Genomic DNA, 15033 nt, shown 5'->3' on the forward strand with positions numbered 1-15033 from the left:
TTCTTCTGGCTATCAGCCAGGCAGATGATTGGCTGCCAGCAGGATTTCTGCTGGAAATGTGAGAAGTCCTGGCCACCTGGAGCTGCGGGCCAGTCTAAGGTTGGCATCTCCAAAACTTGGCATTGCCCCAGGGAAGGTCATGGTTGGTGCCAGGAGAAAGGGTGCCCAGAAAGAGGGTCACAACCAGATGTTGTTTCAGCAAGGGGCATCAGGAGTCGGAGGTCCCGGGGTGAAAGGAACAGGGAATTTGGAAATGAGGGTAGGGAGCTGGATCTCGGGCTGAATCTCCCCTTTCTCTACGTCCAGTCCCTCGGTCTTGCAGAATTTATTATAGATTAATTAATTTTCGCCACCCCGTGGTACAACCTCAAACTAACCGACTGCCCATCTAGTTTACTGTCTGGGTAAACTGAATTCATCTATAGTAATTACAGACTAGGTAGGACCACTGCAAACGACAGTGATTAGTTTTGGGCCAGGAAGCTTGACATTAGGGCATTGTACTTGGCATGGGGGTGTGTTAATTAACTCCCCAGTGTCAAGCCTCTGATTATCTGCCCTTCCTGCCTCCTTTCCTCAGGTGGGGACATTTTTGCACATTGTGTACAATGAGAGTCAGACTTTTTAGGAGTGTAATTAAGAAACTCATTGCCTCACAAAGTATAGGAGAAGTTTGGAACTCTTCAGCAGACTGGCAATAGATTAATTGGCCATTTTAAATTTGAAGTTGATTGAAAGCAAGCATTTGAAGTTAATAATAGACCATACCTTGTCTGAAAATATATAGAATGCACATTTTTGCAATGCATTTTTAAACTGTATGTTCAAGGCGGGGGAAAAAACGTTGTAAAAGGACAAATCTTCAGTTATTATTGTAGGAATGTTGTTCGGGCCCATGGCCTTTGCAATATGCAGTGCCTTCAGCTATTTCTTGATATCATTTAGAATGAATTCCAAGTGTCGTAGAATTCAAAGTACAGAAACAGACCTTTCGTTCCAACCAGAACATTCCGATCATGTTCTGAAACTAAACCAGTCCCACCTACCTGCGCTTGGCCTATATCCCTCCAAACCCTTCTTAATCATGTACTTACGTGAATGTCTTTTAGATGTTGTAACTGTACCTGCATCCACCACTCTCTCTCTGGCCATTCGTTGCACACATGAACCACTGAAAAAGTTGCCTCTCATATCTTTTTTAAAGTGGTGCTGGGGACCACCTCTTTGCTTGTGGACGAGGCTGTGTCATTAGCTTTATAGCATTTGGCATTGTCCTGAGGTTGTGAAAGGCATTTTATAAATACTGGTTCTGTCCTTCAGCTGCATTCGGGGTATTTTTCCGACTTGCTATTCCATAGATGAGGAGAAAGGAGAGGCCTTCCCTCAGCTCTTCTCCAACTCATAGATTCCAGCCCCTTGACCTTGGACAAATGTTTCAGTGTTGTCTGACAGACGGTATCAACGGAGAATCCAGTCATGCATTGAATGACGTACTGCATGTGCTCATATTGTCAGTACCCTGCCTGAGTAGGAATGCCCACAAAGCTTTTAGTGTAATTAATCCTCACTCTCTGATCCAATGGGAGAGCTGTGGGGGGTTTCCCTTCATGGGCTCATTGAGAAGTGCCTTCCATCGCTCAAAGAAGCGATGCATTTTAGTAGAGAACCAGCTCAGTTACTGGCAAAGTATTAAATGCTGCACCTCTATGTGAGAAGGCTCATTGTAGGCCCAGGTTCAGCCTGGCATGGAAAATTGGAAGCATTCACTGCATTGTAAGTCTCTCTTGTATGAATGCTATAGCAACCACTGGAAACTGTGAAAAATCAGTAATAAGAGACAGTAGTTTGATAAAAAGCCTGTTGAGAAAAATATGGCTCTAGTGCCAGGCCTCAGTGAAGCCTTGACTGTCTTCTTTGTGGGTTCAGTATGGTCGCTGTGCTGGGGGTGAGGCATATGCACTTAAGCTCTGTGGGTACTTTGTACAGTTGTGGTTTTCACTTCCTTACACAGTGCCCACAGAGCTGCAAATGCCATTGTAAGTCATGGGCACAGATTTTATAGATTACAACCAGCATCAAAATCAGAAACCTTCGCGGGGGTGGGCAGATTAAGTGACTGAACAGTTGAGGATGTGGTTTTCTTTCATGCTAATTCCAGCACAATGTGTGAAGTTCACCTATAAGTTTGCATTTGGTGAGGCTGGTTGCATTTTGAGTATATGGACTTTGGGGGAGAGGGGGTGTAGTGTAGTTGGGTGGTAGGAGGAGGAGACTGCCTCTTTGGTGTAGGTGGCTGAAGCCAAGCTCGTCCTGGCCTGGAGAGATTCTTCATCGTTCAATCTGATACTCAAATTTCTTAAAAGGAATTTCGGGGTGCCCCTTCACAGGTTAGCTGTTTCTCATCTGTCCCTCATTTGTCATGAGCTTCGAAACAGGAATCTGTGGGTGGTCTAATTCAGCAACATTTGACTCGCATGTCTCACATGTCGAGGTAAAGGAGAAAATAAAAGTGGAAAAGAGCAGAAGCTTCTAAACAGAAACAACCCATCTTTCAGCTCTTGAGTTCTTTCACAACAAGCAAAAAATAAAACAGTGAACACACACAGAACTCAATGTTGGCTTTAAATTTGGAAGATCAATATGTGAATAATCTTAACAGGTTAACTTCCAGGGATTACAACTTGCCTTCTAGAAAATTAATGAGTAGGGATTTCTAATTATTGACTGCACTTTGGATGGTATTTAGAAGCTGCTTTCGATAGTCTGAAGATGATTTTAATGATTCTAAAATAACGCAGACTTTTGAAAGGAAATCGAGCAGAAATTTAGGGAAGAACTGAAAATCTGATTGAGAAACATTTCAAGCCTTCACATGCTTTACTGTCACTCCATACAATGTGCAGGCTCTCCCTCCAACTTATTACTATAGATATTAAAAAAAAATTTTGCTGAGAGTTTTCGGTGCATTTCTATACTCCACACACTGCTCAACCCATTGGAGTAGCAGAAGGTATGGCTGGTAGTTTCTGTAGAAGAGCAGTTGGCAGTCTGAATAGAAGCTTTACGTGCAAATCTTAAAACGGATGCTGGCTAATCTTTAATCCACAACCACATTGCCCTTAATACACAATTACAGCCTGGGTGTAAGGTAACAACAATGCTTATTTTTCTGTGAATTAAAGGAACAACAAGAAAATGTTTTAAGCTCTTTTTAACACTTTAAAATTACAAGAAACTTGGAATTGTTTTGCTATTGTAAGTTACCTTTTACTGTCCCTGTGGAGTTTGTTTCTTCTGCATTAATGTTGCCTCCTTCCCTTGTCTGGGAGTGGAAGAAATGTTAAGGAAAGAGAGAAAAACTAACAGGTTTCAAGCCTTTTGTAAGGGATGAAGCCTGTTAGTGCGATGTTATCCAGCTGCTGGAAAGCCTTGCGAGTTAAGCACTGGGCGCGTTGCTGTCTCCCCACAAGCAGTGGGGTCACAGTGACATTAGGATTACAGCTCTCTATCCTGAGCAACTCCAGCTATTAGACCTTGCACACAGTGCTGATCAATGAAAGGACATTTCACGTCATCATATTAGCATGTTTCCCTCCCTAAACATCTCTGCCTCCACCTGGAGTTCTTTCATTGATAACTTGAAATCAGTTTCTTTGAGTAGCTATTGGTCATCTTTTGTTAATGACTCAAAATCAGATTTCTTTCCTGAAAATGTTCCTCTGAAGCTTCTTTGGGTCATAGATCATAGAATCCCCACAGTACGGAAACAGGCCCTTCGGCCCAACAAGTCCATGCCAAACCTCAGAGGATTCTACCCTGATCTATCCCCCTATAACGTACCTAATCTACACGTCCCAGAACACTACGGGCAATTTAGCATGGCCAATCCACCTAACCTGCACTTCTTTAGACTGCGGGAGGAACCTGGAGCACCCAGAGAACAGGGGGAGAACGTGTAAACTCCACACAGATCGGGTCCCTTGCGCTGTGAGGCAGCAGTACTAACCACTGAGCCACCATGCTTTCTGATGTTCAGTATGGCAACAGAAACGAAGAGCGGAAGTAAGCCATTCTACCCTGTCAACCTGCTGTGTGAATCAGTGATATCATGGCTGATCTCAATGCCCTAGTCGCACTTCTCCCTCTCTCCCCGCCGCCCCCCCCCCCCCCCCCCCGCCCCATACCCCTTGAAGCTATTAGAAGAAAGATATTCACCTATTTCTTGAATACAGTCCAACTCCACAACCAATGAAAACATCTCCCCTCATCTAGTCCAGCCCCATTAGAATGTTAAACATTTCAATCTGATCCTGTCTCATCCTTCTAAACTCTACTGAGTACAGGCTCAGCTGAACCAATCTCTCTTCATAAAACAGTCCTGCCATCCATGGTATCAGCCTGGTAAGCTGCTGCTGAGCTCAATTAATAGCAAGCATATCCTTTCTTAGATAGGGAGACTGAAACTGCTGGTGTGGCCTCACCAAGACTCTGTGTAATGTAAATGAGACATTGCTAGTTCTAAGTTCACATCCTGTCGCAATGAATGTTACATTTCCATCCTTGGTAACCCTGCATCCGTGTCTTTGTAATCAACACAATATCGTAACAGCTTATATCTATTTGAACTGCTAATTCAACTACCTTATTGCAAAAAGGGCTGTGCATTAAGACACAAAATCATTATACCTTGGCCTGTGGACCCACTTAATTTTAGCCCTTGTTTTCCTTGCCTTCCACCTTTGGCTCTGTCCTTGCTTCTCCATCCTTTTTTCCCTTGCTCAGGCATCTGGCATCCATTGTCTGCTGTTCTAGTTTAAACCTATCCAACAGCACACCTTCAGTGGTTCCCAGCATCACAGATGCAGGTTTTCAGCCAATTCCATTGGCTCTACATGATATCAAGAAACAGTTGGAAGCACTCGATACTACAAAGACTATGGGCTTTGACAGCATTCTGACAATAATACTGAAGATGTGCACTCCTGAACTTTACATTCCCCTAACCAAACATTTCCAGAACAGTTACAACACTGGTTTCTACCTGACAATGTGGAAGATTGCCCAGGTATGTCCTGTACATTTATTCATCTAGTATATCCTGTTAGTTTCACTGTGCACACATGTGGCACAATCTCACCTAATCCTGGGGTTGCTATCCATCAGGTTCGACTTTCTAATTTATGTCCTAACTCTCTATATCCTGCTGATAGGACACCATCCCATTTCTTTATTTTACAAATGCCATTAGTACCGATATGTACCATGATCACTGGCTGTTCTCCCTCCCTGGCACCAGGGAAGCAACATACCATTCTGGAGCCTCTTTAAAGGCCATTGAAATACCTGTTTGTTCCCCTTATCGCTCTGGCCCTGCCATTCTTCTTTCTATGCTTTTCTGACTGGTCCCACCCGAGGCGCCATATATTTGGCTTCTGCTACTATCCCCTGTGAAGTTGCTCCCCAGCAGCATCCAAAATGGTATATCTATTAGAGAAGGGACAGCCAAAGAGGATCACTGCGCTACCTGACTGTTAAATAAAGTGTTTGTCTTTCTTATAAAAACTTAGTGACATTCTTCCCTGCACACTAAGTATTTTCCCAGCATTCTCATGTTGACATACATCATTGGGTCTGGAAAGATGGTCACTAGAGTGTCAGCAGCAATGGGTAATCACGAATTTCCAGTGCCCTTTACATTCTCCTCCAACCGTTGCCTTTAAAGTACAAAAGGAAGCGATTAAAGAAGTAAATGACTGCTTCATTATTGCTTGCCTGTTCTTCTAGGCAATAACCAAATCGCCCCTCTTGGTGAGATCACTGTGACTGAAACATAGTGTGTCTTTTGTAGCCAGTAACCAATTCCTAACCGCTTTTGGTTCTGTATTACAGGACCAGCTTGATGTCCGTCATTTACTCCACATTGCCCATCATGTCCAGAATGCTGCCGTGTGCATCCTGCTCAGTGTAAATCCCTGCTCACCTATCACTTTCATTTTAAGTGCCCAGTGTTGACTCCCAGACTCACAACCAGAAATCCACTACTTCACCTCTGAATTTCACCATGATTTTTAACGCATCTTATTCTCGACAAATTTTCAAATCCCCTTTGCCTTCCCAAACTCTGCGAACTTCTGATTCTGCTCTTTTGTGCTTCCAATGCTCCCTCCAGTCCATCAGTGGAGTCTTGTTTCTTTTGTGGTCCTGGATCCTACTTCATAGCTGTCTCCCTAATCCACTCTCAATCCCTAATCTGGGGCAGTATGGTGGCTCAGTGTTTAGCACAGCTGCCTCAGAACGCCAGCTACCTGCGTTTGATTCCAGTTTCAGGCGAACGTGTGGAGTTTGCACATTCTCCCCGTGTATGTGTGGGTTTCCTCCCACTGTCCAAACATGTGTAGTTTAGGTGGATTGGCCATGGGGAATGCAGGGTTACAGGTATAGTGTACGGGGTTGGGTCTGGGTGGGATACTCTTCAGAGGGTTGGCGTGGACTCAGTGTGTCAAATGGCCTGCTTCCACAGCGTAGGGATTTTATGATTCACTTCCCATTCTTTTCCACACTCCTGAACATCACCTCAAAATCCATCTCTTGCACCAAGCTTTAGATAACTTTCTAATCCCGACCTCTCCAACTCCTCATCCCTTTCTTTGTTTGTGATTGTAACTCATGATCTTTTTGCACTAAGGACTCATTGGAAATGGGATGATTTTATTCCTCATGAATCAAAAATGCAATTTCTCTACATTTCAGATTCCATTTTCAGACCCGTTATAGCAACTTATAAACATCCTAATCTGCCAAAATGTGAACTATAAGGCTCCAGATACAAAATAGTCTCATTCCTCTTTTGGAATCATCCAAGTCTTTGTCATGTGCCTGGGTTAATCTCGCGAGGAATATCAGAACGCGAGCAGGTGGAGGCCATTCAGCCTGCTCTGTCGTTCTGGATCATGGCTGATCTTGCACCACAGCACCGGTTTCTTGCACAATCCCTTCACTCTTTGACACCTTTACTCTCAGAATGATTGTGATATCAAGAAAGGGGGTGGAGTTGGAGGGGGATTGGCTGTTGGATCATGAACAGAAATAGCACACAAGGAAAGACCAAATGCAGATAGTACAGGATGCCATTTGTTAGTAATGCTTCAGATTCAACAAACGGAGTTAGGTGACTTGCATTTGTATAGCAGCTTTCATGACTTCAGGATATCCCACATTTCTTGTCACCACAGGATGCGCCTTTTGAAATTTAGGGATTGTTGTAATGTAGGAAACAATTGTGCACATTGAGATCCCACTGTGAGCAATGATATGATCTGTTTTTGCGATTGTGACATCGTAGAGTCATAGAATCCCTGTGGTGTGGAAACCGGCCATTGGGCCCATTGAGTCCATACTGACCCTCTGAAGAACATCCCACTCAGACCCCACTGCCTTACCCTGTCCCTATAACCCTGCATTTCCCCAAAGCTAACCCACCTCACCTACACTCCTTAAGGCCTCTGGACAATTTAGCGTGGCCAATTCACCTAACGTGCACGTCTTTAGACTGAGATGCTACTTTTTTCAAACAGCATCCCCTCTGCTCTTCTTCAAGATAGTGCCATTTACATTGCCCTGACGAGGTAGTTGAGCTTTCAGTTTTACATCTCATCAGAAAGGCAGTGCCTCCGGTCATGCACCATTCCCTCAACACTGCACTGAAATGTCAGCTGTGATTGTTATTTTTGTGTGTGCTCTTTTTCTGGTCCTTGAAGCCATGATATCTGATGCACAACTAAGATGCCTGATATCGAATGACGGAAAGGATCTACTTTGCAAAAGGCCTGTATTGTCCTGATTCTGATGAGATGTTGCAGGAAAATCAAGGACACAGCAGTGTTTCAGTTTCTTTCAGTGCCCTCTCTTGGACAACATTGCCTGTTCCTCTCGTGTTGGTAGCCTACTTTTGGAGGGGACTCTCTTAAAAGGGAAGGTGGAATATAGTGTGTGTGTCCACTTGCAGACTTACCTCTGTCTCTTTCCTGTGCTGCTCCTCAGGGCGACACGCCAAAAAACAAAGCAGAGAAGGCCATGGACCTGGAGCTGGCCGCATACCTGGAGAACCGGCAGCATTACCAGATGATTCAGCGAGAGGATCAGGAGACGGCTGTGTAGCGCTGATGAGGAACTGATGGCAAATCTCCACCCCCACCCTCTTCACCCACTTCCCAAAGATTGCATGCCCGCTGCCACTTGTGACAACATGGCTCGGTGGTGTTTCCACCATCGGTCAGCCTCTTTGTGTGTGTGTGTGCGCGTGCGCGTGGATGTGTGTATGTTTGTGTGTGTGTGTGTGTGTTTTTTATTCTCCCCTGTTGGCTAAACCACACCCTGGAGCAAATGGGTGCCAAAACCAAAACTGGCAACATGGCAGCCACTGGGTACCAAACAACGGTTTGATTCTAACAATGGTAACAGTCTGCCAGGTTGTTCCTCACCAACGTGATGGGTAGACAGGCAAAGTTGACAGCTTCTCATGAAGTTAGCTACTTGTGGTGATGCATTGGCACTCGTAACTTTATGCTGTTTAAATTGCACGTTACGTGGTTGCACTTTGTAGGCCCTATTTCTGTATCTGGGATATGCCCAGTGCTGTTTTTGCTGCTGAGACAGTAGCAACTCGAGAAGTAATATAAAAAAGATCCAAGGTGAATGCTCACTACTTTGTAGAGGGCAAGTGTACTATAGTGCAAACTGAAAATATTAATATGGATCTGATGTCTCTATTTTACAGCTGTATTTTTAAGAGAAAACTGTGTGGAAAAGTATACTTGTTTTGTGCACATTGGAACTTTTAATCGTGAGGATGCTGTTTAATGTTAATTTTGAATGATGCCTGCTGCAAACTCACTGGAGTCTAAAAGACAGTGTGATCAGGCTTCCGTAATGTTTACAGTGCAGTGTGGGAAGGGAGGGGAAAAGAGTAGTTACAGCAAACATCCATTCTTAATCACCAGGCGTCAATAGTGCCCAACGAGATGGATAAGATTGAGAAGTAGAACAGAGAGCAATTTGGCAGATGTAGGCTAATGTATGGTATCTAGGACCTCACTTCCCACTGAAGAATTGGCTTACTTGTGAGAGATGGGGTCAGCTAAATCCATCCACCATTTACAGACATTTACCAAGTACCTTATTAACATGCTTTGTGTTTTTTTTTAAATGAGTCCAAGTTGTTACTTTTATTTGGGCATTCAAGAGAAAGAGTGCAAATCCTCAAAAACCACGTGTCAAATTTTCTAGACACCTGCAACCTTCATATGGGGCCATTGTAGTGAGAAAGCTGCCCAATTCAGTCAGGTTTCTACAGAGACATTTTAAAAGGGCCCTATGTTTAATCCCAGTTAATGAGTGAACATATGAACGTATGATTTACAATGCTTCCCAGGCTGATGCTTGATGATGTCTAACAGATAGATTTGTTGAGAGTTGCTCTTGGCCTCCTCGATGGCTCAATTGGTTGAAATACATCGACCTGCATGATCCTGAGCCCCACAGACCGGGCATGCCCCAGATTCTACTCTTAGTCAGTGCCGATGTCTCATCAAATCTGACACAGTGGGTCTAAGATACTCAAGCCAACAGGTGGGGGCTGTGGAGCTTAGTGTCAAAAAGTCTTTCATTTCCTGACCACTACAAGGATTGTAATCAATGTCCCTTCCCTAGCAACCATATACAACCCAACTTGGACATTATAGGTAGTGTGCAAACAACTTGGCCAAGCACATGGAATGTTTGCAATGCTCTGTTATAGATTCCCCTATTACTGCACCCACCTATGTGTATTGTGGCTAATTTAAAGTGTATTTTTTCATTCTGCTGTACCTCATCCAAATGGAGCATTTTCTTCAAAACATTGAAAATTTTAAAGTATAATTTAATCAGCTCCCAAGGGCACTAATCCATCAGAAAGGAATCATAGCACTTGAGCTAAGTAGTTTGATGGTAATCACCACCTAAAAATACTAAACCCTTCGCCTTGTGTTTTCCCTTGCTATGAAAAGCCAGTTTTTTGTCTTGCAGTCTTCACAAGACTTTCCTGTGACTCAAAAGTTACAAATGATCAAATGATGTACTTCTTGAAGTTTCCAAATTGTGATTCCGCAACATTAGAGATCCCTAACCCCACCTTAACTTCCCTCCCCTGCTTTCGGGTTTTCTCATAAGCTGTCTCTGAGAAGCTTTTGAACATTCTTCCTTATCTTTAGGTTGAAATGTTTCCGTTTTTTCTCACCTTGAAAGAGTCCCTTATGTCGAATCCTGTCTATAAATGCAGATAGCTGTTACTGTTGAAAAGAGGTAACTCTGGTGAATGACTGGTCGCGAGTAACTAACCTGTCATCGGTCACGGGTAGACACCTTTAGATTTTGCAGGTCCCAAACCATGAAACCCATCTGTCCCAATTTCAAAAAGGTTTCCACTGCAAAAATCTAGCATAGTGTGGGGGATCAGGAAAAGAAGTGTCTGATTTGTATAGAGGGGCGCTCAGTCTTATTACACTGGTACACCCAGTTTTCCTTTCAAAATATCCAACCAATTGGATACCTAGCTCTGGCTATTCCGGTTATTGGTTTAGAATAATATATTATCATATGACTTGACATGAACTGAACACCAAGATAGTACCGCTGGAGGGAGAAAGGACATTTTCATTACATCATATGATGAAGGGAAAGGAGCCCTGACTTTATGGAGATAATTTAGTGAGGATGAGAAAATGATGTGGGGATATACAATAGACAGCAGAACCAGTATCGACAGTTTTACACCATTGCCAAAAGACCAACTCACCCGCATGTCGATACTCAAAATGAATGGATTTAATAAGAAAAAAAAACAAGGGTTTACAGACTTTCTGTCTCTGATCTTACCTGGAAAACTAACACACAGCCCAGGAGGAAGGGAAGGATTGAATCCTATGCCACACTGTCCTTAAAGCTGTCATCCAGGATTGCAGACAAGACAGAGAAAGCGACACTCCACACGAGTGGAGTGGAGATAGGCTGCTCCATTCTCTGCAATCAACTGTGTAAATAGGTTCCTTTGAACAAAACAAAAGAAGTCTGTCTGGTTGTAAATTTTCCAAGATCGTACAGTTATTGTAATATTCCCATGAGAATCTCTTGATGTGTATCTGTGACATTTTTGTGTGTATAATTACTTAAATTTGGGCCCGTCTTTTGTAGATTGGTAAATCTTCGACGATTGGCGGTTGTTTTTATATTTGCAGTTTGTGTGCGTGTATGTTTCTGAAACAGATGCCTCTATTTGCCTTGTGTCAAATGACTTGATGCAACCGCGTTGTTCCTACTTGAAACTGTGAACCAAGTCCCAGCGTGTTCCTCACTGGGCTCATTGTGAAGCTTTCCAGTCAGTGGACCATGTAGCACAGTATGTTGATAGCACCATATTAGATATCACAGGTGAAGGAATTGAGCCAGACAAATTAGTTGTCATGCTTTCCATTCTCTTCTTCCCCACCCCAATACACCCCACCAATACAAAACGGGCTGGCAGCGGGAAGGCAGGAGAAATGTAACGGGTGGAGTCTGCTGCTGGTTACTGAAGAATTATGCCAGTTTGATGACTGTAACTTGCTAATTACACTGGATGATATTGTCGGATGAACGGTTGACACATTTTTATTAAATACCCCAGTATCCTGCCTCTGTGCAGACGGCAATCCAATGCAAAATGAAAGCTGACAAAGGAATTAAATGCAAATATGTCACACTGTAGCTCGTACTCAAAGAAGAGAATCCACATAGTATGGAGACAGTAAGGACTGCGGATGCTGAAAGCCAAAGTCAGTAATGTGGAGCTGTAAGAACACAGCAGGTCAGACAGCATCCCTTCGTCAGCACTCCCAGATTGGTCTATGTATTTTCTTTTGTAGATTTAGCAATGTGTTTTAGCCCGATTTAAACGTCTTTGATTCTCAAACTCAAACATGCGAGGAAATGATTGCTACTTCTGCTGAAGACAGTAGGGGAAAGACAAGGAGTAAAAGATTGTTGGAGATGGAGCCCAAAGAGCGAGAATAGCAGTTGGTCAGACAAAGCACTGAGTAATGGTTAGCAGGGAGAAATAAAAGCTGCTAATGAGGACCGTTGGTTGGTCAAAATGGGTTGGCTGGGATGTTGGATAAGAGCATAGGAGAAGGTGCTCAGGCCCTAAAATTATTGAACTTGATATTGAGTCCTGAAGGCTGCATGGTCCCCAGGTGGAAAATGAGGTGCTGTTGTTCTGGCTTATGCTGAGCTTCACTGTAGTACTGCAATGAGACTGAGATGTTATCCAGTGTCCACCATATTCCCATCTATGCCATGGGTTTTATTTGCAATTATCCTGTGTAAAGTTTCCTATACTATCACATTTATAATGATTGGGAATTAATGCATCTTCTTTTCTGAGATGCTAGTAAAGGGGAGGGAGGTGATATACAAGTTAGAGCAGCCTGGAAAAGGGGATTCAGTAAAGACAGTGGGAGTTGGAGGTTAGAATAGAGCTGTACGTTAGGTGTTACCTCTGGGATCAACCAGATTTAGCCCATACTGATAAGACACACCGTTCTTCCACTATATTCCTGAGTAAGTGAGTAGAACAAGTTTAATCATTCTGCAGTCGATAGGAATGTTATTTAAGAGAGACCCTGGAGGTTTGTAATGGGAGCTGGGTGGAACCTCACTATAGCATCACAAGGACCAAGAATTCTTCAGTGGAACTGAAGCACATTTTGGGGAAAATTGCAAGCAAATTTAAGACCATACGATGTAGGTGCAGATGTAGGCCATTCAACACATCAAGGCTGCCCCACCATTTAATTTCCTCACAGCTGATCCAAACATTCTCCTACACGCTAAAAATCTGTCTATTTCAACTTTGAATATGAAGCATAATGCCCAACTAAAAATTTGAAGCCTCAGATTAAGAATCTGACGTTCTACCAACTGGGCTGATCTGGATTTGAACCTTCAACCTCTCGCTTATCATTGTACAACACATCGCAAAGCGAGGAACATATCTCCAAACCAACTTCTTTGCATTCAGTGTCTCTATAACTGATGTGGGGAGTGATGACTCTCAGTGCTCCATTCTCCAGCACTACCATCTTTTGCTTTGATGAGTGCAAAGTTTGCAACAACTAAAAATGCACCTGAAAGAGACAGCAGTTTTGATGCTAAGCCCAGTCATTTTCCTCACTCAGCTGTCTCACTCTCCCTATTGGCTCTGAAGCATAGTTTTAACTTCTGGTCTGTGTTGGTCACAGGGTGCCTGCACTTGGGAGAGGAATGCTCAGCAAGATTTTCCACTTTCTCACTGACCAATGAGCTCTATATGTGTGGGTGCATGTGAGGATTTGAATTGAGCTTGTTTGTGTCACACTGACTCATAAATAGTGGACACTCAAGTGATCTTTCATCACTGCCCATCCAACAGGGCAAAAACATTGTGGAAATAGTGGAAAAGCTGTCACTTCCTCGTCATCTTCCATGCTCCAGATCACAAAAGAAAACACCGAGCGACTTTAGAAGTGCCTCTATATACTGATGGGATGGTTTATATCAGAATGAAGTCTTTTTGACAGGAAGCTGTTATTCATGACACGATAAAAGATGTGAGGAAAGGCTGTGTATTGCTGACTTAGTGAGCAACAAGTCGGGACTTTGTAGCAACATCCATTTACTGGGTTGCATATAAATGGATTCGATTGTATTTGCATCAGACTGGACCAATAAAAAGATGCATAAATGACTGAAGCAATTAATTATTGACTTATAACTATTTTCTGGCAGTTCACACTGACCAAGTTTTTCTGCTAAGATTGATGGCCACTTTTAATGTTTTCCGTTTCCTTTTTTGATTGCGCCCAACACCACAAACACATGCCTACTCCTAGGGGTCTGTCAACAGGGAAAGCTACCAGAGCTGAGTCAAATGTAAATTATCTCCAACCAACATTGTACATCTGGAACTATGTTCTGAGTGAGATACCAGAAAATACATTCGCTGGTAGAGGGGAGCTATGAACCTGCACTCCAAGGTCTGTTTGTTCAGCAACACTCCCCAGGATCTTACCATTAAGTGTATAAGTTCTGCCCTGATTTGTGTTTCCAAAATGCAGCACCTCCCATTTATCTAAATTGAATTTAATCTGCCACTCCTCAGCCCATTGGGCCATCTGATCAAGAAGTAACCTTATTTGCTGTCTACCACACATCCAATTTTAGTGTCATCTGCAAACTTACTAACCTATGCTCACACCCAAATCATTTATACAAATGACGAAAAGCAGTGGACCCAGACCAATCCTTGTGGCACACTGCTGGTCACAGGCTTCCAATCTGAAAAACAACCGTCTACTACCACCCTCTATCTTCTACCTTTGAGCCAGTTCTGTATCTGAATAGCTAGTTGTCCCTAGGTATTCTAACCTTGCTAACCAGTCTACCATGTGGAACCTTGTTGAATGCCTTACTGAAGTCTGTATAGATCACATCCACCGCTATGCCCTCATCAATCTTCTTTATTACTTCAAAAAACTCAACCAATTTCATGAGACATAATTTCCTATGCACAAAGCCATGTTGACTATCCCAAATCAGCCCTTGCCTTTCCAAAAGGATGTAAATCCTATCCCTCAGGATTCCCTCCAACTAAGCTCCCACCACCGATGTCAGTTGAAGAAATCTATCCCGATTTCACTTGGATAAATTGCTGACTTACGTCACTAAGTGAGGTTTGAAGTGTAGTTATGGTGCTTTTTTGTTTAAACACCAGAGGGAGCACAGATTAGAATGTAATTGAAGGCAGACTCCCTCCCCACTCACCTAAATTCAAAAGAAAAATCTAAACCCTATCACTGAGAGTGAGACACGTGATTGGGTGTGGTTAATGGATGGTGGCCAATGTTGTTGGCTCAATCAGAAGACTGTGCTGATGGCTCTGTAAGCCAATAGGGACATCCAAATGGAGGGCCAACTCCTTCA

The 15033-nt window shown here is 43.2% G+C and overlaps 1 protein-coding gene and 1 long non-coding RNA gene across 5 annotated transcripts in view; one reads left to right on the plus strand and one right to left on the minus strand.

Annotated features, from left to right (window-relative positions):
* LOC125459184 (uncharacterized) overlaps positions 1-1493 on the minus strand; it is a 28288-nt gene extending 26795 nt beyond the window's left edge. For both annotated transcript variants that reach the window (XR_007248980.2, XR_009446824.1), the window contains exon 1: positions 1095-1493. This is a non-coding gene — a long non-coding RNA (uncharacterized LOC125459184). The remainder of the gene's footprint in view (positions 1-1094) is intronic.
* dgkza (diacylglycerol kinase, zeta a) overlaps positions 1-13798 on the plus strand; it is a 616491-nt gene extending 602693 nt beyond the window's left edge. For all 3 annotated transcript variants that reach the window (XM_059651884.1, XM_059651885.1, XM_059651883.1), the window contains one exon: positions 8041-13798. In XM_059651884.1, coding sequence (XP_059507867.1) covers positions 8041-8157 — 117 coding nt within the window. In that variant the 3' untranslated portion in view covers positions 8158-13798. The remainder of the gene's footprint in view (positions 1-8040) is intronic.
* The last annotated feature ends 1235 nt before the right edge of the window (positions 13799-15033 follow it).

Source organism: Stegostoma tigrinum, chromosome 17, assembly GCF_030684315.1.
Source record: "Stegostoma tigrinum isolate sSteTig4 chromosome 17, sSteTig4.hap1, whole genome shotgun sequence".
Taxonomy (NCBI): domain Eukaryota; kingdom Metazoa; phylum Chordata; class Chondrichthyes; order Orectolobiformes; family Stegostomatidae; genus Stegostoma; species Stegostoma tigrinum.